General features: G+C 43.0%; 2 protein-coding genes and 1 pseudogene across 20 annotated transcripts in view; 2 read left to right on the top strand and 1 right to left on the bottom strand.

Moving 5' to 3' along the window:
• TENM2 (teneurin transmembrane protein 2) overlaps positions 1-27,416 on the top strand; it is a 591,699-nt gene that overhangs the window by 531,539 nt on the left and 32,744 nt on the right. For all 15 annotated transcript variants that reach the window (XM_082456392.1, XM_082456388.1, XM_082456389.1 and 12 more), the window contains 2 exons: positions 2,799-2,974; positions 4,531-4,766. In XM_082456392.1, coding sequence (XP_082312518.1) covers positions 2,799-2,974; positions 4,531-4,766 — 412 coding nt within the window. The remainder of the gene's footprint in view (positions 1-2,798; positions 2,975-4,530; positions 4,767-27,416) is intronic.
• The window catches only part of LOC309658178 (uncharacterized protein), a gene marked incomplete at its 5' end in the record, with an annotated part of 80,515 nt that continues 57,723 nt past the window's right edge, over positions 4,625-27,416 (bottom strand). For 2 of the 4 annotated variants that reach the window (XM_082456511.1, XM_082456510.1), the window contains 3 exons: positions 6,112-6,192; positions 6,433-7,676; positions 8,378-8,558. Of the gene's footprint in view, positions 4,713-4,974; positions 5,283-5,906; positions 6,193-6,432; positions 7,677-8,377; positions 8,559-16,170; positions 16,182-27,416 lie in introns of those variants that run through there. The other 2 variants (XM_082456508.1, XM_082456509.1) reach the window with 2 other exon arrangements.
• On the top strand, positions 12,690-26,517 carry LOC309658179 (PC-esterase domain-containing protein 1B pseudogene; annotated as a pseudogene). The gene has a single exon. The product of its transcript is annotated as a PC-esterase domain-containing protein 1B pseudogene (transcript).

Genomic DNA, 27,416 nt, shown 5'->3' with positions numbered 1-27,416 from the left:
TCATGGATAGGTCCATTTATGTCATATTTTAGATTCCACATGTAAGTGATATCATGTGGTCTTTCTGCTTACTTCACTTAGTATGATAATCTCTAGTTCCATCCATGTTGCTGCAAATGGCATTATTTCCTTCTTTTTTTATGGCCGAGTAGTATTCCACTGTATATATGTACCATATCTTCTTTATCTATTTCTCTGTCTATGGACATTTAGGTTGCTTCTGTGTTTTGGCTATTGTAAATAGTGCTGCTTTGAACATAGGGGTGCCTGTATAGTTTTGTCCAGCTATACGCCCAGGAGTGGGACTGCTGGATCATATGGTAACTCTATTTTTCGTTTTTTGAGAAACCTCCGTACTGTTTTCCATAATGGCTGCACCAATTTACATTCCCACCAACAGTGTAGGAGGGTTCCCTTTTCTCCACACGCATTCCAGCATTTATTGTTTGTAAATTTTTTGGTGATGGCCGTTCTGACTGACTGGTGTGAGGTGGTACCTCACTGGAGTTTTGATTTGTATTATTTCTCTAGTAATTAATTAGCGATGATGAGCATCTTTTTATGTACCTGTTGGCCATCTGTGGGTCTTCTTTGGGAACATGTCTATACAGATCCTCTGCTTATTTTATAATCAAATTATTTGCGTTTTTTGCTGTTGAGTTGTATGAATTCTTTATATATTTTGGATATTCTTCCCTTATCCAATAGATAGATAGATAGATAGATAGATAGATAGGTGATTTGCAAATATTTTCTCTCATTCAGTATAGTGCCTTATTTTGTGGATGATTTTCTTTGCTGGGCAAAAGCTTTTTAGTTTGATATAATCCCACTTGTTGGTTTGTGCTTTTATTGCCTTTGCTTTTGTGTCAAATGCAAAACAAACAAAAAAAATCACGAACACTAATGTCACAGAGCTTACCGCCTATATTTACTTCTAGGAGTTTTATGGTTTCAGGTCTTACAGTCAAGTTTTTCATCCCTTTGGGTTAATTTTGTGAGTGGCATAAGATAGTGTTTCATTCTTTTCCATGTGGCTGTCCAGTTTTCCCAACACCACGTTTTGAAGAGACTGTCCTTTCCCCCATTGTATATTCTAGGCTCCTTTGTCATAAGTTAATTGACCATGTATGTGTGGGTTTATTTCTGGGCTCTCGATTCTGTTCCATTGGTCTGTGTGGCTGTTTTTTATTCCAGTGCCACACCAGATGAAATCAGGGAGCCTGATGCCTCTGGCTTTGTTCTTTCTTAAGGTTACTTTGGCTAGTTGGATATCTGTGGTTCCATACAAATTTTAGGAGTGTTTGTTTGTTCTATTTCTGTGAAGAATGCCATATAGGGAATTGCTTTGAGTAATATGGACAATTCTTCCAATCCATGAGCATGGCCTATCTTTTCATTTATTTGTGTATTCTTTGAGCTCTTTCATCAGTGTCTTCTTATAACAGTATACAGGCCTTTTGCCCCTTGGTTAACTTTATTCCTAGGTATTTTATTCTTTTTTTGATGCAATTATAAATGGTTTTTAAAAATTTCTCTTTCTGGTAGCTTATTAGTGTATAGAAACACAACAGATTTTATATATTGATTTTGTATCATGCAGCTTTTACTGAATTTATTTATTCCAACAGATTTTTGGGTGAAGTTTTTAGGGTTTTCTCTATGTTGTCATATACAAATAATGACAGTTTAACTTCTGCCTAATTTGGATGCCGTTTTTCCCTTGCCTAATTGCTCTGGATAAGACTTCCAATACTATGTTGAATACAGTAGCATCCTTTGTCTTATTCCTGATCTTAGAGGAAAAACTGTCAGCTTTTTACCATTGCATATGATATTTATTAGCTGTGGGCTTTTAGTATGTTGAGGTATGTTCCCTCTATACCCACGTCATTGAGAGAGTTTTTCTCGTAAATTTTGTCGAATTTTTTCTGCATCTATTCAGATGATGATAATACGGTTTGTTCCTTCATTTTGTTAATGTGGTATTTCACATTTGATTTGCCAATGTGAACCATCCTTGCATTCCCTAGAATAAATCCCACTTAATTATGGTGTATGAATGAGCCTTTTAATGTACTGTTGAATTCGGTTTGCTAATGTTTTGTTTGTTGAGGATTCTTGCATTTATGTTTAGAGACATTGGCTTGTAATTTTCTTTTCTTGCAGTGTCCCTAGCTGGTTTTGGTATCAGGGTAATGCTGGCCTTGTAAAATGACTTTGGAGTGTTCCCTCCCATTTTTTGGAAGAGTTTGAAAAGAATTGGTATTAATTATTAATTCTTCTTCTTTGAATGTTTAGCAGAATTCAGCAGTGAAGCCGAGTGAGCCTGGATTTTGTTTTGTTTGGTGGGAGGTTTTTGATTCCTGATTCAATCTCCTTACTAGTAATCGGTCTGTTCAGATTTTATTTGTTCATTATTCAGTCTTTAATTTGTGGAACACAAATTAAAGAAAGAGCATAAAGCTGAGCATAAAGTTGCTGTTCTCACGAACTAACCAACTAACTTGGGAAAGCATAATTAAGTACCCCCTGCCTAAGGTGAAATGTATGTTTTCAGGTGTATCTATCAGTGGGTAGTGTGGGTAGTAGAAAAAAGCATCACCGTTTCTCAGGGCAGGCTGGAGTTTTGACGATTGTGACGAGGAGCCCCAGCGTGCTGCACCACCTGGCCACCCCACCTTCCCGTTTCTCTTTCTCTGGCACCATGAGCGAGTCTGTCCCTTGTGTGGTTCTGAGTGTTGGGGAAGCCTTCAGTCCCAGGAACTGTGTTTCTAACCAGTGTGTCTGTTCTCCAGCTATGACCACGAGGGCCGCCTAACCAATGTGACACGCCCCACAGGGGTGGTGACCAGCCTACACCGGGAAATGGAGAAATCCATCACCATTGACATTGAGAACTCCAACCGTGACGACGACGTCACTGTCATTACCAACCTGTCTTCTGTGGAGGCCTCCTACACAGTGGTACAAGGTAAGCCCCTCACCTACCACCACACCTCACCCCGAGACTCAGCCAAGGCCAGAGGCAGGTGTGAGTTACCAAGCCTGGGAGGACTTCCAGAGACCTCCCACCCCTCAGCTTGCTGTTTCAGTCCATAGCAAACTAACTGTACAAGAGGTCAGTCTTGTAGAAAAGGACTTAATCTAGATGCAGGAGAATGTCATCGATACCAAACCAAATGGCTGGATATTTGGAAATGTCTACGTATTTATGTGAAAATGTCGGTTTTCATCCCTCTGTACTCTGCCCCCACCTCTCCATCACCAGCACTCCCTACCAACCCAACACACACGGTTACCTTCTCAAAGGTGGTTTTAGTCTCTTGAGCCCGCCTGTTTTTTGGTCCCATTCTGATTCTCCCTTTCTTCCAAGCGTTTGTGTGATGAGTGGGTTGTTTGTTACAGTCACAGAGCCCTTTAGCAGTCCCTTGCCAAGACCTCAAAGGTTTCTGACCACCTCGTGGTTACTCTTGCTGTTCGACATGACATACAGTCCAGGACAAGTGCACAGACTGGCAAGAAAAGGAATTGTGCAGGTAATGAAGATATAATGTCAGTGGGCTAGCCCACTGGCCGAGGATAAACGTGTCCTCTCGGTAGATAAATGGTGTCATTGCTGGACTATTTATCCCACGACAGAGCCTGTTTCCATGACTCTATTTCTGCTGTGCCAGATGATTAATGATGTAGATTTTGTCCTTCTGCACGATGGCTGCGGTCGTGACCGGTGCGCACTACCCCAAAAGCCAGCGCCTCAGAGGCCAGGCCAGCTGGACTCCTCTACCCAAATAATCAGGAAGCATCGTATCTATAAAAGGAGTCTCCGACTCACATTTCCTACCTGGAACTTTTCGATAAAGGAAAAGGTCAGAAGTCTGATTGACTAGCGTAGATTCCATTTGGGAAGACACACATGTTATCAGCACCCACTGGCTCGGTCTCCCTCGTGCTAGTTGAGTCTCTTCAGATTCCTCTGGAGTGGAGATGGCATCACAGTGGAGTCAGCAGCAAATGCATGAGGGGCAGGAAGGTTGCTTTTTCTCTTTGTTTTCTCAAAGAATCCTAGACTTGATCTGCAGTGGAGCTGACCTACCTATGGTAGACCATCAGCCTCTAGATGGTAGGCGAAAGGAGAAAAAAAATTTTTTTTAAGTAGTTTTCCTTTATTTTGTTCCATTTAAGCTAAAATAAAATATATATGTTAAAGATCAGGGATTTGATTGACACGAATTGTGTAGGCAAGAGGCGTCTTTAAATGTACTATTCATAGTCTTCTGTGAGTAAAAGAAAAATATCACAGCATAATTATTTCTGGAGTGCCACATATTAATAATGTTTTTCTTTCTGTGGATCAGTGGCATCTCTGCTACTCACCTTAACATTGCGTGTGTGCTAATTGAAGGCAGCCTTACACTGACAGCTGCAAAGTACCATGGAAACCTATAAAAATAGGGGTTCTGTTCTCTCATGACTAACAGAGTGGATAATTTATTTCCCTCTCCCCGCCCCCCACTTACATTTCTCCAGATCAAGTGCGGAACAGCTACCAGCTCTGCAACAACGGTACCCTGCGGGTGATGTACGCCAACGGGATGGGCGTCAGCTTCCACAGCGAGCCCCACGTCCTAGCGGGCACCATCACCCCCACCATTGGGCGCTGCAACATCTCTCTGCCCATGGAGAATGGCCTGAACTCCATCGAGTGGCGCCTAAGAAAGGAACAGATTAAAGGCAAAGTTACCATCTTTGGCAGGAAGCTCCGGGTAAGTCGTTCCCCCCAACTTGTCCCCACAAAGTGGTAGGGGACACCCCCTTTTCTCCAGAGCTGAGGCCATCTCCCACTTCTTCCCAAGCCTCCATTGCGCCTTTCTCTCTTCCCTGGAAAGAGACACGTGAGCCACATCCCGCTGGGACTCAGACCTCGGGGAGAACGTTCTGCATTTCCTAGGACTAGAAAAGCTGGGGACTTACCTTACGCTATAAGCAGAGATCCCTCTGGTCTTCTTTTCACACTCGCTATCTTCTCTGTCAACTTTCACTGTTTGTTTGCCCAACTCAACAAATGAATTGGTGCCCATGGCTACTGTGTGGTTTTGGTTTGCTAAATACTGAAAGTTTTATAACGTGCTGTTTACGCTCCAGGAGTGGACAGTCCGGTAGAATGTATAAACCTCAGGATAATCCGATGGGTTAAGTGAGTAGAGAGAGGAACATCCGGGGCTTGGTGAGATCACAGAGGAGGCGCTACTATCCAGCCTGCAGGCATCAGGGAAGGCTTCCTAAGAGGAAGTAACAAGCAAACTGCAGCAGGAAGTTTTAACCAACTCTAGCTTCCCCAGACTAGGTAACTTACCCACAAGTTACAGCTTTAAAAACCAATATATAACATTTATTGAGGACTTTTATGATGAGAGGACTACGTTAAATGCTTTACTTGTATTATCTTACTTTCAAGAGCCCTGCGGGAGTAGGTGTTATTATCTCCCTTTTTCAGATGAGGAAACAGAGGCTCTGGGACACTAAATAACCGGTCCAAGGGTACAGCGGCTAGCAAACAAACAGCAAAGCCAGGACTCAGCCCCAGTTCTGTCTGTCTCACTTGCCAGGATTCTTAACCAGCAGGCCTCACAGCTTCCTGATTAGAGCAACAGTCATCCAGATAATCTGGTTCCTGCTCTGTTCACTTACGTGGCATCAGAGGGACTGGTTCTTACCATCAGGCTCTCCCTCGCACTGGGGAGAAGCCTCGGGATCTCGGTCTTCGTCAAAAAGTCAGCACCTGTTTATTGAACACCTAACTAGGAGCCAGGCACTGTGCTATTCGCTGGAGCTACGTGGCACAACAGGGGCCGCAGATAAGACGTCAACTAACAGATAAGATCATTGCAGATTGAGCTACTCACCAGGAAGACGGTAAACAATGCAATGTTTAACACATGCTTGGCTTTGGAATTCCTGAGATTAGAAGGCTCACCCTCAACAAAACCTGGGTCATAACTTCTGCCGTGTTATTGGGTTGAAATCCAGCCAGCCCAAGTGACCTCCCTGCAGAGCCAGGCCACTCCATATTAAGATTCCACCCTCGCCTTTGTCTAGTTGGAGTTTAATTCTCCACATTAGGTTATCAGCAGTCTCCCATGTTTTTCTTCCTCTGCTGGTATCTGCAGAGTTGCAAGCTGCAGTATCTTCCTAAAGACAAAAATGAAATGAGATTAGTAGCTAAATCCTTAATGACTGGATTTCAGGGCTGTATAATTGATTTTTGATACACTGCACCATAGAAGTTGATTAGAAATAGTAATCGTGCCTTTTCTCTGATAAATCAGTGATGCATTTTGACTAAAAGTTTTCAAAATAAAGATAAATGCAGCCCTAAACTAAAATGGCTATAATCCCAACTCTGAATATTAAAAATCGTAATAATGGTACTCATGGTAATTAGCAGAAGTTAGGCGCGCAAGTCTCATAACTGAATTTCTGCCAGGGTTAGATTTGCTGGCATCATGTTTATGCAAATCGAAACACAGCTTTATCTATCAACACCTCAACATTTAATTGTCTGGTGTTAGTTCCTGTAACAATAATCACATATCCATTTAGCTCTCTTAAATGAAAATCACTATGAGATTATAACAGGTTGAGTGGACTGAAAATGTAATTTGAAAATGAGGGAGAAAGCCTGGAATTTATTTGCATCTCATTTATTTTAATGCAATTCATAAATCGTTTAGTGAATGAAATAAAAGCAACTCCTGGAAATTGCCAGGGAGCAGGTGGGAGAAGGTAGAGAGGGAAAGTAGAGTGTCACATGTGAGTCGTGTGACGTGCGCTATCCCAGAGGCCAGGATTTCAAGGGAAGGGGTACGTCATTGTATCAGTCAGGAGAGGATGGGGTGTGATCGGTTAACAAATGTGAACAAATAAGCCCTGAAATCAGGGCTTAATGAGCAGAGCTAGACATGGCAGGCATCACTGCCATCCTCCCTGGTGAGAACACAGTGGGGTGACTTCAACTTAACTGCAAGGAAGCCCAGGAAATGGTGTCTTTCTGCATGCCTAAGAAGACAATGAAAGGAGATTTGGTGACCACGTAGCAGGGTCCCTGCCATCCCGATCAGGGCTGAGGGCTGCTTCACGGAAGACTTGGAATCAGCTCTACAGAGCAGTAGGAATTAGCCAGGCAAAGATATCAGCAAGGGGTGATCAGACAGACAGAGTGTCGCCTGTAAAAAGGCAGAGAGGTCCAAAAGAAAAGGAAGGTCATTTCAGAAAACTAACTCAGTGTGGCCAGAGAGTTGGTCAGGGTTAGGGTGGGAAGGGCATATTTTGCTAGGCTGGCATTTATCCTGAGGACAGTGGCGGGGCTGTTCCAGGGTTTGGTTAGCAGAGCGACGTGTTGGGATTTGTCGCGTTAGAAAGACCTCTCAGGCTTCCTCGGGTGCAGAGGAAGATAGATCAGACGGGGACTGGATAGGAGAGGGGTAATCCAAACAAGAAACGAAATCATTAGCAGAGAAGACAGAGGGACATCTGAGAGCTACTTAGCACACACAATTGACAGGATTTGGCAGCTAGCAGGGTTGCTGTGTCATGCTCACCTTTTAAGGGGCCCCCTTCCATGATGATGTAGACTGGGAAGCCGAGAAGCCCTTCAGGGGCTGGCCTGCCAGGCTCTGTGGAGGAAAGAGGCAGGGAACTGAACCCCAAGACAGAGATGTGAGATTCTGACAGCCCCAGTGCTGCCACTTGCAACGGGGAAGAAACTGAACGAACTTGCAGGTGCAACCACTGAACCAGCACCATGTAATTGTTGCTCCCCACTCCCCGTGGATAACAAGGGATTTGGAGAGCATCTCTGGTGTGGTAACCGAGGGTCTCGTGCATTGAAGCAAATCGCCTGACCTTTCCCAGGGACTGGCAAGCTCCTGGCAGTCTGGCCAGTTGAGTGACGTGAGGGCTTAAGGCTCTGAGCACCCCTGGAGTTTACCGAAAATCTCGGTGAGGATATTACCATAGAACGGTACCCGGGGAAAGTAGGTACCCCTTCTTGCAGCATTCCAGCCAAGGGCACCTCTCAGGGGAGGAACGCGTCAGCAGCTCTTACATAAAGGCTGGTGAAATGAAAAATGGTGGGTGGATGGACCGTGGCCACCCGCTTCCACCAAAATCTTTATGGCTTTGTTGCTCTGGCAAAATCTCGAGTGGTTGTCCGTGCCCAGACTCAAAGTAGGGAAGGTCTTCATTATGCCTCCCAAGGATTTCTCCAGGAATCTCACTTGAAAGAGTCCCCCTCCCTCAGGGCCCTCACCACCCACCACCCTTTCCTGTTTCCTCTGGCCTTCAAAAAACTCACAAAGCTGTTCCATCAGGGTACCTGTAAGCTCCATGAGCACGAGGCCCATCTCACCGCTGTATCCCTGGTGACAAGTGCCATGGGATGGGCATTCAGACAGTGGGTGACAAAGGAAGGTATGATGACCATGCCCCCTTCTAAGGCGCCTCCTTGGAACATGCTTAGTGCATAAATGCCTCCGTATCGGTCAGGGATCCTTCCACTGCAAGAGACAGGAAGTGCACTCAAATTAGCTCAGTTAAAAAGGGCATGTGTTGTCTTGCCTCACGGGCCCCTACCAGAGAGGAGCTAGCCTTAGCGACTTCACCAGCTCAAATGATATCATCAGGTTGACATCCTTCTCTCGGCCCCCTTCCATCTCTTAGCAATGTTTCCCTTGACACTTTTAGCCTAATTTACCCCTACATTCGACTGGTGACCTCTTCACCCGGGGAGTCAGGCAGACTTGGCTAAAGATGACTCCAGGCTGATATACCAGTTCAGCTTAGTGACCCAGGGGGAAGAGGAGGCAATCTCTTACAGAATTAAAATCTAAAATCCCTTGGAAGAACTCTGAATGGCCTGGCACAGATGGAATGGCAGTCACACCCCTGGGCCAATCACTGGTCAGGCAGGTGGGGGTCTGTGATTGGCTGGGTCACACGTGGACACGTGCCTCTTGTGACGGACATCTCAGTAAAAACTCCTAGATGGGGAAACCTTACAGAAAGGGGGTGCTACACCCAAAGAAGGAAGAGATGTTTAAATCACACTCATACACCCCCAGGTATATTCTTCATCCTCCCTCCCTCCAAAGCCTAATCATAAAGCAAACTTCTGGTCCTGAGGACCTCTTAATGCATTAATGCTCCTCCCCTCCAGCAAGACTTTTTTCTAGACTTCTGGAAGAGAGAACTGAAACCACCTCCTCCTGTTAAGATTTAAAACTTCTGCTCTTTCCTAAGATGGGTTTAGTGCATGATTCTCTCTGATAAGGAAGGCATATAACCACCCTCTAGGATATTTCCTCCTGATTATGACTTACATAGAGATTGCAAAAGCAAGAAACAGCTACATGTGTAGGTAGCAGAACAAAAGGAAAATTGCTTCCCAGATAATCTTCCATCATGATATTGGTATTAGTGTTATTAGTATTCCAGGAAGTGGGAGTTAGTAATTTTGTTTTGGTTTCTGTATGATTAATATGACATTGCAATTACACGTTGGCTTGTGTTACTTTTACTTTTGTGGCAAATGACAGTGACGCAGGAACAAGGTGGGAGGCGGGTGTGCATGTGTGCCTGTGAACACACGCACGTGAACTCAGTTCTGCACGGAACCCACTCAGGTAGGTCTGTTAACATATGCAGTCATCACAAGAGCCTGAATTTTATCAGCCCTTCCTGCCACAGTGCATTCATTCTACACCAACCAACGTTTTATTTTTTCAAACACCTATTCCGTTCCTGGCACTGTACGAGGCACTGAGTGTATGTTAGTGGACAGACAAGACACTGAATTCTGAGCAGTGCTCGTGCAGGCAGAACTTGCTATAAATGTAATATTAGCTTAAATAATATATAATTGGAAGGGTAAGCCTCTGCAAAATATATTCAACAAGGTATCCCCCAAGCAAACATTACTTTCGGATGACTTGCTTGCTGTTTTGATTGGTGCGATGGAAAAGTGGAAAGACCCTCATGGAGCTTTATGCCGTAGCAAGGGGAAACAGATAATAATCAAATAAGTTACAGGGCTTCCCTGGTGGCGCAGCGGTTGAGAATCTGCCTGCCAATGCAGGGGACAGGGATTCGAGCCCTGGTCTGGGAAGATTCCCACATGCCGCAGAGCAACTGGGCCCGTGAGCCACAATTGCTGAGCCTGCGCGTCTGGAGCCCGTGCTCCGCAACAAGAGAGGCCGCGATAGTGAGAGGCCCGCGCACCGCGATGAAGAGTGGCCCCCGCTTGCCACAACTAGAGAAAGCCCTCGCACAGAAACGAAGACCCAACACAGCCATAAATAAAATAAATAAATGAATTTAAAAAAAAAAGTTACAAATAGTGTAAAGAAATGGTGATGGGTACTCTGGAAAGAAAAAAAAAATGGTTGGGATAACAGGGAATGTCTGATTTAGGTTAAGGCCACTCTAGGGAGATGACATTTGGGCTGAGAACTGAATGAAGAGTAGGAAATTTTCAGGAATGGAATGGCAAGAAAGCCTTCTGTGCTAAGGTACCAGCATGCGCAAAGGCCCTGAGGCAGAACATGAGCCAGTGTAGCTGGAGCAGACTAGCTGGGGGGGGTGGTGAGGTCAAGGGATTGGGACCTGACTGGTGCTGCTAAGGATCTTAGAGACATAGACGTCCTCCCCGGATGTACCCACTGTTGAACACAAAGGAGCATTCATCTGCAGGCTGGACTGCCTTCCCTGCTTCTGAGAGGCTAGGAGACACGCAACATACTTGACTTCTACAAGTTCAGGTTGCAGGATGACAAGTCCAAGTCCGTTCAGGTCGTCTGGGCTGAGGCTCCATATCAGACACCCCTCCTCTCTGCCACATCCCTGCCCACGGACCGCCTGCCCCCACTAGAACACTCCCACAGCATCGGAAGTGAGGCTCTCTGCCTGGGCAGGGCCCTCGCTTACCACCCGAGCTTTCACCTGCTGACCGCCCCCTCTGGAATATTCTCCCTGACTCATCTCCTGCCCTCACCTGTGAAGTCTCATACTTTGGGCCCCACTGAGGCAGCAGTTCCTCTGGGAAACTGGCCTCGCCCGTCCAGTTCTGGCTCCGTGTCCCTCCTCCGTTCCCGTAGTGCCTTCCTCTGTTTACTCATCACCACACGAATGTTTTTCATTGTTGGTTCATGTGTCTTTATCCTGCTCTGACCTGTAAGGTCATGAGGTCAGGGGCCCTAACTGTCCTGCTCTAGTTTAAATATTGATCACATTAACAAGCACAGAGTAGGTGCTCAGTCAATGCTGAATGAGTGGATGTGATTTTAAGTTGACATCATGAAAATCCTCTCCCTCCAACCTCTGTCTATTAATTCCAGGTCTCGGGGGTTCCTCCCAGAATGACTCCAATTGCTCTTTAGAATGAAGGAAGCCTTTCAGATACTTGGAAGTCACAAATGTCCTGCTCACATTTTCTCATCTCAGTTTTTCATGTTAGAGCTTAGATCATCAGAGCTGCCAGCGTGCTTATACTCGGTCTGATTCAACCCTCTTACTCACAAATGTTTGAGCACCAAGCACGTTCCAAAATAATAGAGACACTAAGAAAAATAAGATAAAGTCTCTACCCACTAGGAGCTCACAGGCTCATGACAGATAAGGAAACTGAGGCATGACCAGTGAAAGTTCTGCTTTGTAATGACAAAACTGATCAGTGTTAAAACTGCAACTCAAATTCAGGTCTCTCCACCTTTCTACCTCACCGCCATCCAAAACAGCATATCATCCAAAAATCATGTTTGCTTGGGGAATACATTATTTAATGTGTTTGCAGAGGCTTACCCTTCTAATTATGCGTTATTTAAGCTAATATTAAATTTATAGCAAGTTGTTATGTCTGCTCCAGCCCTGATCCCATCATAGCATGGAGTCTTGTCTGGGAGCTGCTTTTTAAATCCCAGAGGTCTGACCCAGAAAGGAAATGAAGATGTCATCTAGGCCAGGCTTTTCCTCTGGGTGGGTGAATAACTAAACTCACCAAGCGGGGAGTTCTGCTTTTCAGCATTGCCAGACATGGAGACTCTCTTGCCCTCCCTCACTAATCTTTTCTGGGTTTCCCAGACGCGAAGTGGGATGGGCAAGGGATTCTGCTGTAAGTCTAACTGAGGTCTCTCCTGCTGTGCTACAGTGCCATTTCCAGGAGGGGATCCAGCCCAGTGTTAACTTCCTCTTTCCAGTTTCTCGATTCGCCAGCTCCCGACATTGCCCCTCAAGCTAAGTTAGAGTCACCAGTTATAGGCCCAGCAGGGACATTTTAATGACAGCGTTGCCATTTCTCAGGGTTTTTTTTACAAGGCTCCTTGTGACAGGCGTGTGCCTGGAGAGATCAAAACATTCTGGAGGGAGATTCCACATCGGGAAACTACTTCCCAAAGTCTGCCCTCTGCAAAAATAAAAACCATGCTAAATAGCTGAGTTTTATTAACTGGGGAAGCCAGGCTGAGGAAAATGCCCAATAATTAAAAATAATGGCTTCCTTACAAACACAAAATTGTATTAATTTAAAAACTGGTTTCTCTATCACTGAATACCTACTGAGCTGGCAGGGAAGGGAATTGTGCTGATCCTGGCAGTGAAAATAATTCAGAATAACTTTTATGTTCTCCAGGAAGCCTGAAGGTTAATTTAAATATTTTTAGGTGGAATTCGGAATAAGAGAACAGTGTGGCTAAACGAAAGCTCCTGCACACTCTGAAGTCGGGGGCAGGTGCCTATGAAGAGATGAGCATGCCTGTCAGACCCTCCAAGATCTCGAACCCCGTAGCCCAGGCACCTCCCCTTTAATAAAGGGACCCTCACAATTAAAGATATTTGACTAGATTATACGGCTGGCCTGAACTCCTTGACTCAGCTTCCGGTGAATTTATTATATTTAAGTACTAGAAGGATCAGGCATTTTTATAGAAATTACGTATTTCAAAAGTTAACTCGGCGACATCACCAAGATGGGAACATAGGTCATCCCTGACTTTGCCCTCACAAGCACAGCAGCTAACAAGGATTCATGGACAGGAAACCACCAAGAGCATCCTAGAACACAGGGTGAGGCTGAGCCACCCCACACACACACACCCCCCACTCCGCGCCTTGCACCACAGAGATCAAGACATGTGTATCAGAAGGGTAACAGGAGCAGCTGCACGCTGACTGCATTGCCCCTCCCCCAGGCCAACACAGCTCCACTAGTGGGAAAAGAGAGCTCGTGGACGACATCTGGACCCCCCAGCATTGTGAGCTGCTTTGTGAGAGCGGCTACTCCTGTATCACCCCACAGGGACTGCAGGAGAATCTGCGGGGCTCAACCACTGGGAAGCTGATCCTGATGGAGAAAGGGGGAGGGGCTTGCAACAACCAGCACTCAGATCTCGGTAGACCGAGTCCCTCCCTGCAGCGCCCAGGTAGTAATCCCAACCAGCAGCTTTGCTCAGCTGCAGAGCCAAGTCAGTCTGAGCAGGGAACTTGGCAGGGTGCAAGCCAGCTCCTCAAACGAGGAGTTTTGCCAGCTCCGGAGGCTGATCTGCCCACTTCCCCCTCCAAGGCATAGAAACCCAGTAATGCTCAAGCCAGGAGGCAGACAGGCAGAGCTGACTGCCCCAGAGCAAAGTCAGTACCAGGCATGGAGGGTTCCCCTGATATGCCCAGACAGGGGGAGTTCATTCACAGCCCCACTGCTGCTAAGTGTAGCTCTCAGCCCCTTCCAACCAGAAAGCCTGTTCAGAAAATTAGGGAGATGCCTGAAATGGACCCTCCTGCCCCACCCAGGCGTGGGAGCGGATCATAGGCCTACCAGCTGCTGAGTGTGTCTCCCCACCCTGACTGGCCAGGGGGACTGGTGGGAACACGTAGAGGCTGTATAGCACAGCAAGCTCGAACAGAGAGGTGGGCAGGCAGAGCTGATAGCCTGCAGAGCAAAGCCAGTGGCCCTATTTGGCCAGGGAACTTGGGGCAGGGGTTGGTTTGAATCAAGATCACAAACAGATGATAGCCTTACAAAACCTTGGAGCTAGTCTTTCCACTGCACGCAAGCAGGGAAACTAATTTGTAGCCCCACTCACTGCTGACTATAGGCTTCAGCCCACCTGACCAAGGAACCTAACCACAGCACATGGGAAGCTATGTAGCCCATTCATCTGCCCTGCTTACAGTGGCACTTGAACAGAGAGCACAGTCCATGGCTTTTCCCATCTGCAGAGCAAAACCTGTAGCCCCCGTCTGGAGAGGGAATTCAGTATACACTCTTCCCAAATTCAAGTCCTGAAACAAGCCATGCAGACCCTGGATTCCATTCTGCTGCCCCACTAGGGCAGGGCAGATACCTACTGCTAAGTACAGTACCCAGGCCCAATGGTCTAGTAAGCCTGACCAGAGAACCCAGGCAACTGCAGAGCCCATCCTACAGCCTCACTTAGGCAGGGAACCAAGACAAGAGTCCTATCCAACTGTTCTCAGTCAGCAGCACACCCTCCCACCCCTGCCCTCAGAGCTCAGGCAGTTGCCTCATCCAAAAATAGACGCTGATAGCAAGCCCCACCTGCTCAAGGTCGTTATCAGCAGACAGTTGCAGAAACTAAAACTGAGCTAACTGGCGAAGAATTCTCTCTACCAAAGCAAACCTACAAAGTCTAGAAGAGAGACCACTTACTCAAATGCACGGATACCAACGTAAGGAATGAAAGCTCATGAAAAATCAGGGAAATATGACACCACCAAAGGAAACTAAGAGAACTTCAGTAACTGACCCTACTTAAATGAATATCTATGAACTGTCAGCCAAAGAATTCAAAATAGTCCTCTTAAAGAACTTTAGTGAACTGCAAGAACACACAGACAAATGAAATTAGGAAAACAATTCATGAACATGACGAGAAGTTGAACAAAAATAAAAACCATGAAAAAAATTCTAGAGCTGAAAAATACAATAACTAAACTGAAGAATTCAATAAAGAGCTTCAAAAGCAGACTCAATACAGAAGAAAAAAAAGCCAGCAACCTGGAAGACAGGACAGTTGAACTTATCCTGTCAGAGGAGCAAAAAAGAAAAAGAAAAGAAAAGAAAAGAAAAACAGCAATGAAAGCCTTTGCACTTATGAGACACAAGCCCCCCACCCCCGCAAAAAAAAAAAAAAAAAAAGAATATTTGCATTATGAGAATTCCAGAAGAAACAGAGAAAGGAACAGAAAGTATACTTAAAGCAATAATGGCTGAAATCTTCCCAAGCCAAAAAAAAGAGAAATGGACATCCAGATCAATGAGGCCCAAATGACCCCAAATAGGTTGAACCCAAATAGGACTACACTGAGACACATGGCAGTTAACATTGTCAAAAGTCAAAGATAAAGAAAGTTGAGAGCAGCAGGACAAAAGACAGACATTACATACAAGGGAATCTCCATGAGACTATCAGCAGGTTTCTCAACAGAAACTCTTCAGGCCACAAGGGAATGGGATGATATATTCAAAATATTGAAAGGGAAAAAAACCCCTGTAAACCAAGAATTCTATACCCAGCAAAGGTGTCCTCATAAATGAAGGAAGGAAAAGACTCATGAGCAAACAAGAGCAAGGGAGTTCACCACCATTAGACCTGCCTTACCAAAATCGTAAGGGAGTTCTCTGAGTGGAAGTAAAAGGTCACTAATTAACATCATAAAAACAGAAGAAAGTAGCATAAAACTCACTTTTAGTGGTAAACATATAGTCAGAATTAGATTATGTAATATGGTAAGAGTAGTGTGAATTCACTTACAACTGTAGTTATAAGTTTAAAAAATAATAATCATAACTACTATAATCTGTTAGTAGTTACATAGTGTTAAAAATATGTAAACTGTAACATCAATACCTAAAATGTGAGAAGTAAAAGTGTAAATTTCACGAATTATATTAAAGCTAAGTTGTTATCAGTTTAAAATAGAATGTTATCATTTTAAGATATTTTACGTAAGCCTCATGGTAAACACAAAGGGAAAAACCTGTAGTAATTACACGGAAGAACATGATAAAGAAGTCAGAGAACACTGGTACCAAAAGACGTCAAAACACACACACAAAAAAGACAGCAAGGGGAATTCCCTGGCAGGCCAGTGGTTAGGACTCCACGCTTCCACTTCAGGGAGCCCAGGTTTGATCCCTGGTCAGGGAACTAAGATCCCACAAGCTGCACAGTGCAGCCAAAAATAAATAAATAAATAAAAAAGGACAACAGGATATGAAAAGGGGAACAATGCATCTACAAGAAAGCCAGAAAATGATGAACAAAATGGCAACAGTAAGTCCTTACTTATGAATAATTACTTCAAATGCAAACATTAAATTCTCTAATTAAAAGACAGAATGGCTGAATTGATTTAAAAAAAAAAAATCCAACAATATGCTGCCTTATATGATACTCACTTTAGCCTTAAAGACATGTATAGACTGAGAGTGAAAGGATGGAAAAGATATTTCAAACAGATAATAATCCCCAAAAAAGCAAGAGTAGCTATACTTGTATGAAACAAAAGAGACTTTAAACTAAAAATGGTAAAAAGAAACAGAAAAGCTCATCATATACTGATAAAGAGGTCAATCCATTAAGATATAACAATTATAAATATTTATACACTCAACACTGAAGCATCTAAATATATAAAACAAAAACAGAGCTAAAAGGAGAAATAAACAGCAGCACAAAAATAGTTGGGAACTTTAATATCCCACTTTCAACAATGGATAGATCCCTCAGACACAGAATCAATAAGGAAACAGCAGATTTGAGCAATGCTATAGACAAAATAGACCTAACAGACATATACAGAACATGCTATCTGACAACGGCAGAAAACACATTCTTCAAGTGCCCATGGAACAATTTCTAAGATAAACTATATGTTGGGCCACCAAACAAGTTTTAGCAGATTAAAGAAGATTGAAATCATAGCAAGTTTCTCCTCTGACCACAGTGGTATAAAACTAGAAATCAGTAACAGGAGGAAAACTACAAAATTTACAAATACATGGAAATTTTAAAACACTCTCCTGAGCAACCAATGGATCAAAAACAAACTAAAGCGGAAATTTTAAAAGTATTTTGAGACAAATGAAAATGGAAATACAACATACCAAACCTTATGGGATGCAGCAAAAGCAGTTCTAAGAGGGAAGTTCACAGCAACAAACACCTGCACTAAGAGGCAAGAAAGATTCCAAAGAAACAACCTAACTCTATGCCTTAAGGAACTAGAAAAAAGGAGAACAAACTGAGCCCAAGGTTACCAGAAGGAAGGAAATAAAAGAGCAGAAATAAAAAAGAGAAGAAAACAATAGATGATATAAAACAAACTCACAGTTGGTTCTTTGAAAAGATCAACAAAACTGACAAACTCTTAGGTACACCAACCAAGGCAAAAAGAGAAGGGACCCAATCAACAAAATTATAAATGAAGGGCTTCCCTGGTGGCGCAGTGGTTAAGAATCTGCCTGCCAGTGCAGGAGATACGGGCCCTGGTTCAGGAAGATCCCACATGCTGCAGAGCAATTAAGCCCGTGTGCCACAACTACTGAGCCCACGTGCCACAACTAATGAAGCCCGCATGCCTAGAGTCCATGCTCCGCAACAAGAGAAGCCACCTCAATGAGAAGCCCGCGCACTGCACCGAAGAGTAGCTCCTGCTCACTGCAACTAGAGAAAGCCCTCGTGCAGCAACAGACACCCAACAGAGCCAAAAATAAAATAAAATAAATTTATTTTTAAAAAATTATAAATGAAGAAGGACACATTACAATTTATACTACAGAAATACAAAGGATCATAGGAGGCTCCTCTGAACAACTATACACCAACAAACTGAATAACCTAGAAGAAATGGAAAATTCTTAGAAACATACAAGCTACCAAGACTGCATCAGGAAGAAGTAGAAAATTTGAACAGACCAATTACTAATAAGGAGACAATCAGTAACCAGAAATTGCCCAATGAAGATAAGCTCAGGATCAGATGACTTCACTGGTGAATTTTCCCAAACATTTTAAGAAGAATTAATACCAATCATTCTCAAACTCTTTCAAAAAAATAGAGAGGAGGGAACACTCCCCCAAGCTTATTTTACAAGGCCAGCATTATCCCGATACCAAAACCAGAAAAGAAAACTACAGACCAATATCCCTAATGACTATAGATGCAAAAATTCCCAATAAAATACTAGCAAACCAAATTCAGCAGCACATTAAAAGGATCATTCACCATGACCAAGTGGGATTTGCCCCTAGGATGCAAGGATGTTTGAACATATGCAAAATAGTGTGATACACCACATTAATAGAATAAAAAAAAAATCATATGATTATGTCAATATATGCAGAAAAAAAGCATTTGACAGAATTCAACACCTGTCTGTGATAAAAACGCTTAACAAATTAGGTATAGATAGAACATACCTCAACATAATAAAAGCCATATATAACAAGCCCATAGCTACAACATACTGAACCGTAAAAGGTTGAAAGCTTTTCTCCTAAGATCAGGATCAAGACAAGGGTGCCCACTCTCACCACTCCTATTCAACATAGTATTCAAAGTTCTAGCCAGAGCAGTCAGGCGAGAAAAATAAATAAAAGGTATCTGAATTGGAAAGGAAGAAGTAAAATTATCTCTATTTGCAGATGACATGATTTCATACATAGAAAATCCTAAATACTCTGCCAGAACACTGTTGGATATAATCAACAAATTTGGCAAGAGTGTAGGATACAAAATTAACGTACAGAACTCAGTAGTGTTTCTATACACTCACAATGAATTATCTAAAAAAGAAATGAAGAAAATGATGCTATTTGCAATAGTCTCATAAACAATAAAATACTTAGGACCAAATTTACTAAAGAGGTGAAAGATTTCTACTTTGAAAAATACAAGACACTGATAAAAGAAATCAAAGAAGACACAAATAAATGGAAAGGTGTCCCAATTTCATCGAATGGAAGAATTAAGATTGTTAAAATGTCAAAACTACCAAAAGCCATCTCTAGATTCAATGCAATCCCTATTACGATTCCAATGGCATTTTTTACAAAAGTAGAAAAAAAAATTCTAAAATTTATATGGAACCACAACAGACCCCAATGACCAAAGAAATCTTAAGAAGGAAGAACAAAGCAGAAGGTATCACACGTCCTGGTTTCAAGCTAAACTGCTAAGCTAAGGTCATCAAAACAGTATGGTACTGGCATAAAAACAGACAGATAGACCAATGGAATAGAACTGAGAGCCCAGAAATAAATTCAAGCTTGTATGGTCAACTGTATTTGACAGGGGAGCCAAGAATACTCAATGGAGAAAAGACAGTCTCTTCAATAAATGGTGCTGTGAAAATTGGATATTCACATGTAAAATAATGGACCTAGACCCCTGTCTTAGACCTCTCACAGATATTAACTTGAAATTGATTAAAGACTTAAATGTAAGACCTGAAATGATCAAACTCCTAGAGGAAAAAATAGGAGTGAAGCTCCTTGATATGGGTCTTGGTAATGATTTTTTTGGATATGACACCTAAAGCACAATCAACAAAATCAAAAATAAACAAGTGAGACTACATCAACTATAAAGCTCTGCACAGCAAAAGAAACAATCAACAAAGTGAAATGACAGTTACAAAATGGGAAAAAAATATTTGTGAACCATATATCTGATAAAGGGTTAACATCTAAAATTTATTTTAAAAACCTCATACAATCCAATGGCAAAAAAAAAAAAAATTAAAAATTGGATTGGGCAAAGGACCTGAATACAAATTTTTCCAAAGAAGATATACAGATGGCCAACAGGTACATGAAAAGATGCTCAACATCACTAATAACTAGGGAAATGCAAATCAAAAACACAATGAGATATCACCTCACCACCACCCCCACCCCCCATTAGAATGACCATCCTAAAAAGACAAGAGTTAATAAATGTGGTGAGGATGTGGAGAAAAGGGAACTCTTGTGCACTATTCGTGGGGTTGTAAATTGGTGCAGCCACTATGGAAAACAGTATGAAGGGTCCTCAAAAAATTAAAAATATAATAGAACTACTATATGATCCAGCAATTCTACTTTTGGGAATATGTCTGAAGGAAAAAAACAATGGATATCTGTTTCCCCATGTTCATAGCAGCTATTTATAATAGCTAAAATATGGAAATATCCTGAGTGTCCATTGACAGTGAATGGATAAAGAAGTCGTGGTATATATATACAATGGAATGTTATTCAGTCATTAAAAAAATGAGGAAATTCTGCCATATGCAACAACATGGATGAACCTTGAGGGCATTGTGCTAAGTGAAATAAGTCAGACAGAGAAAGACCAATACTGTATGATCTCACTTACAGGTGTAATCTATAAAACAAACCAAAAAAATCCCAAAACTTATAGTAAAAGAGATCAGATTTGTGGTTACCAGAGGCAGAGGTGGGGGAGGTAGAACTGGAGGAAGGTGATCAAAATGCACAAACTTCCAGTTATAAGATAAATAAGTGCTAGGTATGTAATGTACAACATGATGACCACGGTTAACCCTGCCGTATGATATGTGTGAAAGTTGTTAAAGAAAAGTATTACATAATGACAAAGGGGTAAATCCAATAAGAGGATATAATATTTGTAAGTATTTATGCACCCAACATAGGAGCACCTAAATATATAAAGCAAATATTAACAGATCTCAAGGGAGAAATAGACAGGAATACAACAATAGTAGGAGACTTAATACCCCACTTACATCAATGGATAGATTATCCAGACAGAAAATCAATAAGGAAACATTGGCCTTAAATGACATATAAGACCAGATAAATTTAACAGATATAAATAGAATGTTCCATCCAAAAACAACAGAATACACATCTCCTCAAGTGCACTTGGAACTTTCCCCAGGATAGATCATATATGAGGCCACAATACAATTCTTAAAAAATGTACAAGGTTGAAATCATATCAAGCATCTTTTCTGACCACAATGGTTTGAAACTAGAAATAGAACTCAATTAGAAGAAGAAAACTAGAAAATTCACAAGTATATGGAGATTAAATAACATGCTATAGATCAATGAGTGAAGCAAATCAAAAGAGAAATAAAAAAATACCTTGAGACAGATGAAAATGGAAATACAACATACTAACATTTAAAGGATGCAGAAAAAGCAGTTCTAAGAGGGAAGTTCATAGCAATAAATGTCTACCTGAAGAAACAAGAAAAATCGTAAATACACAACCTAACTTTATACCTCAAATGAAGCCCAAAGTTAGTAGCAGGAAGGAATAATACAGATCAGAGCAAAAAATGAATGAAATAAAGATTAAACAATAGCAAAAATTCAATGAAACCAAGAGATAGTTCTTTGAAAAGATAAACAAAATTGACAAACCTTTAGCTAGACTTAAGAAAAAAGAGAGGACTCAGATAAATAAAATCTGAAATGAAGGAGAAATTACAATCGATGTCACAGAAATAAAATGATAATAGATTACTATGAACAATTATACACCAACAAATGGACAACATGGAAGAACTGGATAAATTTCTAGAAACATACAACATACAAAGACTGAATCATGAAGAAAGAGACCATCTGAACAGACCAATTACTAGGAAGGAGGTTGAATCAGTAGTCAAAAACCTCCCACGAAACACAAGTCCAGTATCACATGGCTTCACTTGTGAATTCTACTTAACATTCAAAGAAGAATTGATACCAGTCCTTCTAAAAAGAATGCTTCCAAACTCATTTAACAAGGCCAGCATTACCCTGAAACCAAAACCAGACAAGGACACTGCAAGAAATAAAATTACAGGCCAATATCCCTGATGGATGGACATAGATGAAAAAATCCTCAACATAACATTAGCAAACTGAATTCAACAATACATTAAAAGAATCATACATATGATCAAGTGAAATTTATTCCAACGATGCAAGGATGGTTCAACATTGATAAATCAATGTGATACATATTTACAAAATAAAGGATAAAAATCATATGACCATCTCAATAGATGTGAAAAGCATTTGTCAAAATTCAACATCCATTTAGATAAAAACCTTCAGCAAAGTGAGTGTAGAGGGAACGTACCTCAACATAATGAAGGCCATATATAATAAGCTTATACCTAACATCATACTCAATGGTGAAAGGCTGAAAGCTCTTCTTTTAAGATCAGGGGCAAGACAAGTACACCCACTCTTGCCACTTTTATTCAACACAACATTGGAAGTCCTAGCCACAGCAATGAAGCAAGAAAAATAAGTAAAAGGCATCCAAATGGGAAAGGAAGAAGTAAAACTGTCACTATTTGTAGAAGCCATGAAATTATATATAAAACACCATAAAGACTTTACCAAGACAAAACAAAACAAAAAAAGAATAAATTCAGTAAAGTTGCAGGGTACAAAATTAATATACAGCAATCTGTTGCATTTCTATACACTAATAACAAATTATCAGAAAGAGAAATTAAGAGCACAATCCCATTTACAATTGCATCAAAACAAACAAAATACCTAGGAATAAATTTAGCCAAGGAGGTGAAACACCTGTACACTGAAAACTGTAAGACACTGATGAAAGAAACTGATGAAAGAAACTGAAGGCGACACAAATAAATGGGAAGGTGTTCCATGCTTATGAAGTGGGAGAATTAATATTGATAAAATGTCCATACTACCGAAAGCAATTTACAAATTCAGTGCAATCCCTAACAAAATTCCAATGGTGTTTTTCACAGAAATAGAGCAGACATTCCTAAAATTTGTATGGAACCACAGATACCCAAATGGCCAAAGCAATCTTTAAAAAGAAGAACAGAACAGAAAAGTTGGGGCAAATAGGAGTGTATGGACACTAAGAGCGTGGATGGATTCACCGAAGGAAAGAATGTTGAAGAAAAGAAGGAAGGAGCCAATGAGTGGGCCTTGAGAAAGACTGACGTTTGGGGATGGCCAGAGAAAGAGAAACTGACACAGGATACCGGGGGAGGTGAGATAGGAGACCAGGGTGTCAGACTCTCCAGCAGAGTCATGGAAGGGAATCTGCACCAGTGCCCCAGCCCCAAGGAGCTAGGAATGCTACAGATGTGATAATGACCAAGAAGTAGTCACTGAAAGGAGCAACAAGGAAATCACTGGGGATTTACTGACAAATGTTTCTTCGCTTTGGTGGATTTGGAAGCCAAAATCAAGTAAAAGGAGGAGTGAGTGGGAGGTGAGGACCCAGACACAGCCAGTTCAAACAACTTTGCAAAAAGTGGCCTTGAAGGGGAAGCAAAAGATAGGACTGTCCTGGCGGTGGAGTCAAAGACGGTTCCTTTCCTTTTTAAAGCAAGAAACTAGAATGTGTTTAAGGTTTAAAGAAAGGAGCCAGCCCCAGGAGATTGAAGGAAACATAGAATGCCTAATTCTCCCCTCTCCGGGGCACCTCCTGGAGCAAAGTGCCTGAGGATGTAGGAGGACCAGCCACCTGAGCTGAGGGATCACCTTTACACCTGAGGAGCCATCCGCAGACCCACCGAGTGAAAGGAAGGAGCTAGGCAGCGCGTCCCGAGCATCATGGGCCACGGGCTCGCCTCCGAAGTGCAGCAGCTGCTCCACAACAAGTTCGTGGTCATCCTGGCGGACTTGGTCCAGAGGGCCATGCACAAGGACCTGGTGCTCCTGCTGCAGAAGGACTGCCTGCTCACACTCAGCCAGCTCAAGGCCAAGGGAGAGTACGGCTTCGAACAGGACGAGCTGGTGCAGGGGGGCAAGCAGGGCCGCATGCATAACGGCACCCACTACCGCGAGGTGCGCCATTTCGGCTCCATCCAGCACCTGGTGCGCTTCTACTTCCTGACGCGCGCGTACTCCTGACGCGCGACTACCTCGAAGCCATCCTGGAGGAGTTGCATTCGGGTGAGCACGACCCGAACCTGGTCATCATGAGCTCCTGCCTCTGGGACCTCACCAGGTACGGGGAGGACTCCTGGCCGAACTACCTGCAGAACCTGGAGAGCCTATTTGGGCGCCTGTGCCAGGTGCTTGCCTAGTCGTGCCTCCTGGTTTGGAACACGGCCATGCCCGTGGGCGACAACATCACCAGTGGCTTCCTCCCACCGGAGCTCCGACCCGCAGCCTCCACCCTGAAAACCAACGTGATTGAAGCCAACTTCTACAGCTCTGACGAGGCCCAAAAGCACGGCTCCGACAGAGTGCACTGGAATGAACACGCGCATCAACAACTCTCCCAGCTTCTGCTGGCCCACGTGGCCGACACCTGGGGGATGGAGCTGCCCCAGCGCGACCCAGTGGGCAAGTGCATCAAGGATGGCCCTGCCAGGGGAGGACCTAGCAGGAGACTTGAGAGGCAGCCCCCTCTCAAGGGGGGGCTGCAGAGATCAACCGGCCTTCCCTCCTCCACCCTGACCCCTGCCTCCACCTGGGTGCTGCCACCTGCCCCAGACGCCATCTCCCCGCCCACCCCAGTTTCCACTCCTGCCCCCACAACCCCGTCCCATCCCCTTTCACGAGGTGACACCCCCGTTCCTAGTCTGTCCCCAAGATGCCCATTTTTCTTCAGACCATCCTTTCCAATCAAATCAATTCTCCTTAAACCATTTCCATTCAGATATTCCCCCAACTACCCAGACAGAATTTGCCTTCAAAGTTGACTTTATGTTTAGTCCCCAGCCGCCTAGGTCTCCCTTCCCCCGACCCTGTTATCAGCAGCAGGCCCCTGTGGTCCACAGGGGTTTTCCCTGGCATTGTCCCTGTGGCCCCTATGTGCCCTGAAGAGGGTGGCCCAGAACTTCCAAGAGAAGGGCCCCAGCCTATGGAGAGCCAAGGCCTCAATAGACTGACCTGGGACTTCCTCCTCATGCACATGGACTGGACAGATCATCTGACTCTCCCCAAACAGACTGACCTTGTTAACTGAAGCCTTTGGTCCATTGCTGTTATCAGTAATGGCAGGGGAGAGCAGTCTGACCCATTCTGTTGGCTGTGGCCTCTCGCTGCACTCTGGGGGGGGTGGGGGGTGACCAGCAACATTCCTGCCTCCCCGCTCCCTATTCTCTTTGTCTTTTTGTAAATATAAAATTGAAATTAAAAATGTGTTTCTTTGGGGCTTCCCTGGTGGTGCAGTGGTTAAGAATCCGCCTGCCAATGCAGGGGACACGGGTTCGAGCCCTGGTCCGGTAAGATCCCACATGCCGCGGAGCAACTAAGCCCATGCAGCACAACTACTGAGCCTGTGCTCTAGAACCCGTGAGCCACAACTACTGAAGCCCGTGCACCCTAGAGCCCATGCACTGCAACTACTGAGCCCATGCACCACAACTACTGAAGCCCATGCGTTCTGGGGCCCACGTGCCGCAACTACTGAGCCCGCGTGCTGCAACTACTGAAGCCCATGCGCCTAGAGCCCATGCTCCGCAACAAGAGAAGCCACTGCAATGAGAAGCCCGCACACCGCAACGAAGAGTACCCCTGCTCGCCACAACTAGAGAAAGCCCGCATGCAGCAGCAAAGACCCAACACAGGCAAAAAAAAAAAAAAGAAAAAAAAGAAAAGAAAAAACCCAATTCAACTAAGGGACTTCCCTGGTGGTACAATGGTAAAGAATCCACCTTCCAATGCAGAGGATGTGGGTTCGATCCCTGGTCGGGGAACTAAGATCCCACATGCCGCGGGGCAACTAAGCGCACACGCCTCGACTAGTGAGCCCGCGTGCCACAAACTACAGAGCCCACACCCTCTGGAGCCTGCACACCACAACTACAGAGCCTACATGCTCTGGAGTCTGCGCGCCACAACTAGAGAGAGAAAACCCGCACGCCACAGCTAGAGAGAAACCCACACGACACAATGAAGAGCCCATGCGATGCAATGAAGATCCCACGTGCCCAACTAAGACCCAACGCAGCCAAAAATAAATAAATAAAAAATAAAAATAGATATACTAAAAACAAAAAAAACAATTCAACTAAAAAATAGGATTTATATAGACATTTTTCCAAAGAAGACATACAGAGAGCCAACAGATCCATGAAAAGGTGCTCAACATTACTGATCCCTAGGGATGTGCAAATCAAACCATAATGAGATATTATCTCACACCTGTTAGAATGGCTATTATCAAAAAGACAAATAACAAGTGTTGACAAGGATGTGGAGAAAAGGGAATCCTTGTGCACCATTGGTGAGAATGTAAATTGGTGCAGCCACTATGGAAAACAGTATGGGGTATCCTCAAAAAATTAAAAAATAGAACTACCATATGAGCCAGCAATTCCATTTCTGGATGTATATATATGAAGAAAATGAAAACACTAACTCAAAAAGATATCGAGTGTTCACTGCAGCATTATTTACAATAGCCAAGACATGAAAGCAATGTAAGTGTCCATCAATGGACAAAATGGGTAAAGAAGGTGTGATATATATATATATATATATATATATATATATATATATATATGTAATATACATACACACACACAAACAATATTATTCTTCCCAAAAAAAAAAATGAAATATTGCCATTTGTGATATGGATGAACCTTGAGGGCATTATACTAAGTGAAATAAGTTGGACAGAGAAAGACAAATGCCATATGATCTCACTTACATGTGGAATCTTTAAAAAGAAGAAAAAAAACCCAAGATCATAGGTACTGAGAATAGATTGGTGGTTGACAGAGGTGAGGAGTGGGGGTGGGCACAATGGAAAAAGAGAGTCAAAAGGCACAAGCTTCCAGTTACAAAATAAATGAGTAATGGGGTTGTAATGTACAGCGTGGCCCTTATAGTTAATACTGTATTGTGTATCTGAAAGTTGCTAAGAGAGTAGATCTTAAAAGTTCTCACAAGAAAAAAAATTTCACAGCTACGTACGGTGAATAATGTTAACTAGTCTTATTACGGTGATCATTTCACAACAGATACAATATTGAATCACTACATTGTACACCTGAAACTAATATAATATTGCATGTCAATTTTATCTTAACTTTCAAAATAAACATAAAAATCATTGATTAAAAAAGTTGTGAGGACAGTAAATTTTAAGTGTTTTTTCCTTTTTCTTTTTTCTTTCATATCTATATGAGAGGATGAATGTTAACCGAACTTAATGTGGTGATCATTTCACCATATATGTAAGTCAGATTATTATGCTGTACACCTTAAACTTATGCAATGATGTATGTCAATTATTTCATTAAAATCGGGGGGGGGGGAAGTTAGCTCAAATCAGCGCTATAACAAAATCCCATTCCCAGGGACATGATGAATTTGGAAATAAAATCCCACCCTAAATTATCAGTGGCTAATGATTAGCACCTA

This window comes from Balaenoptera physalus (genome assembly GCF_965194825.1).
Source record: "Balaenoptera physalus genome assembly, chromosome: 3".
Lineage (NCBI taxonomy): Eukaryota > Metazoa > Chordata > Mammalia > Artiodactyla > Balaenopteridae > Balaenoptera > Balaenoptera physalus.
The sequence above is the reverse complement of the archived record's forward strand: the minus strand, read 5'-3'. Positions and strand labels throughout refer to the sequence as shown.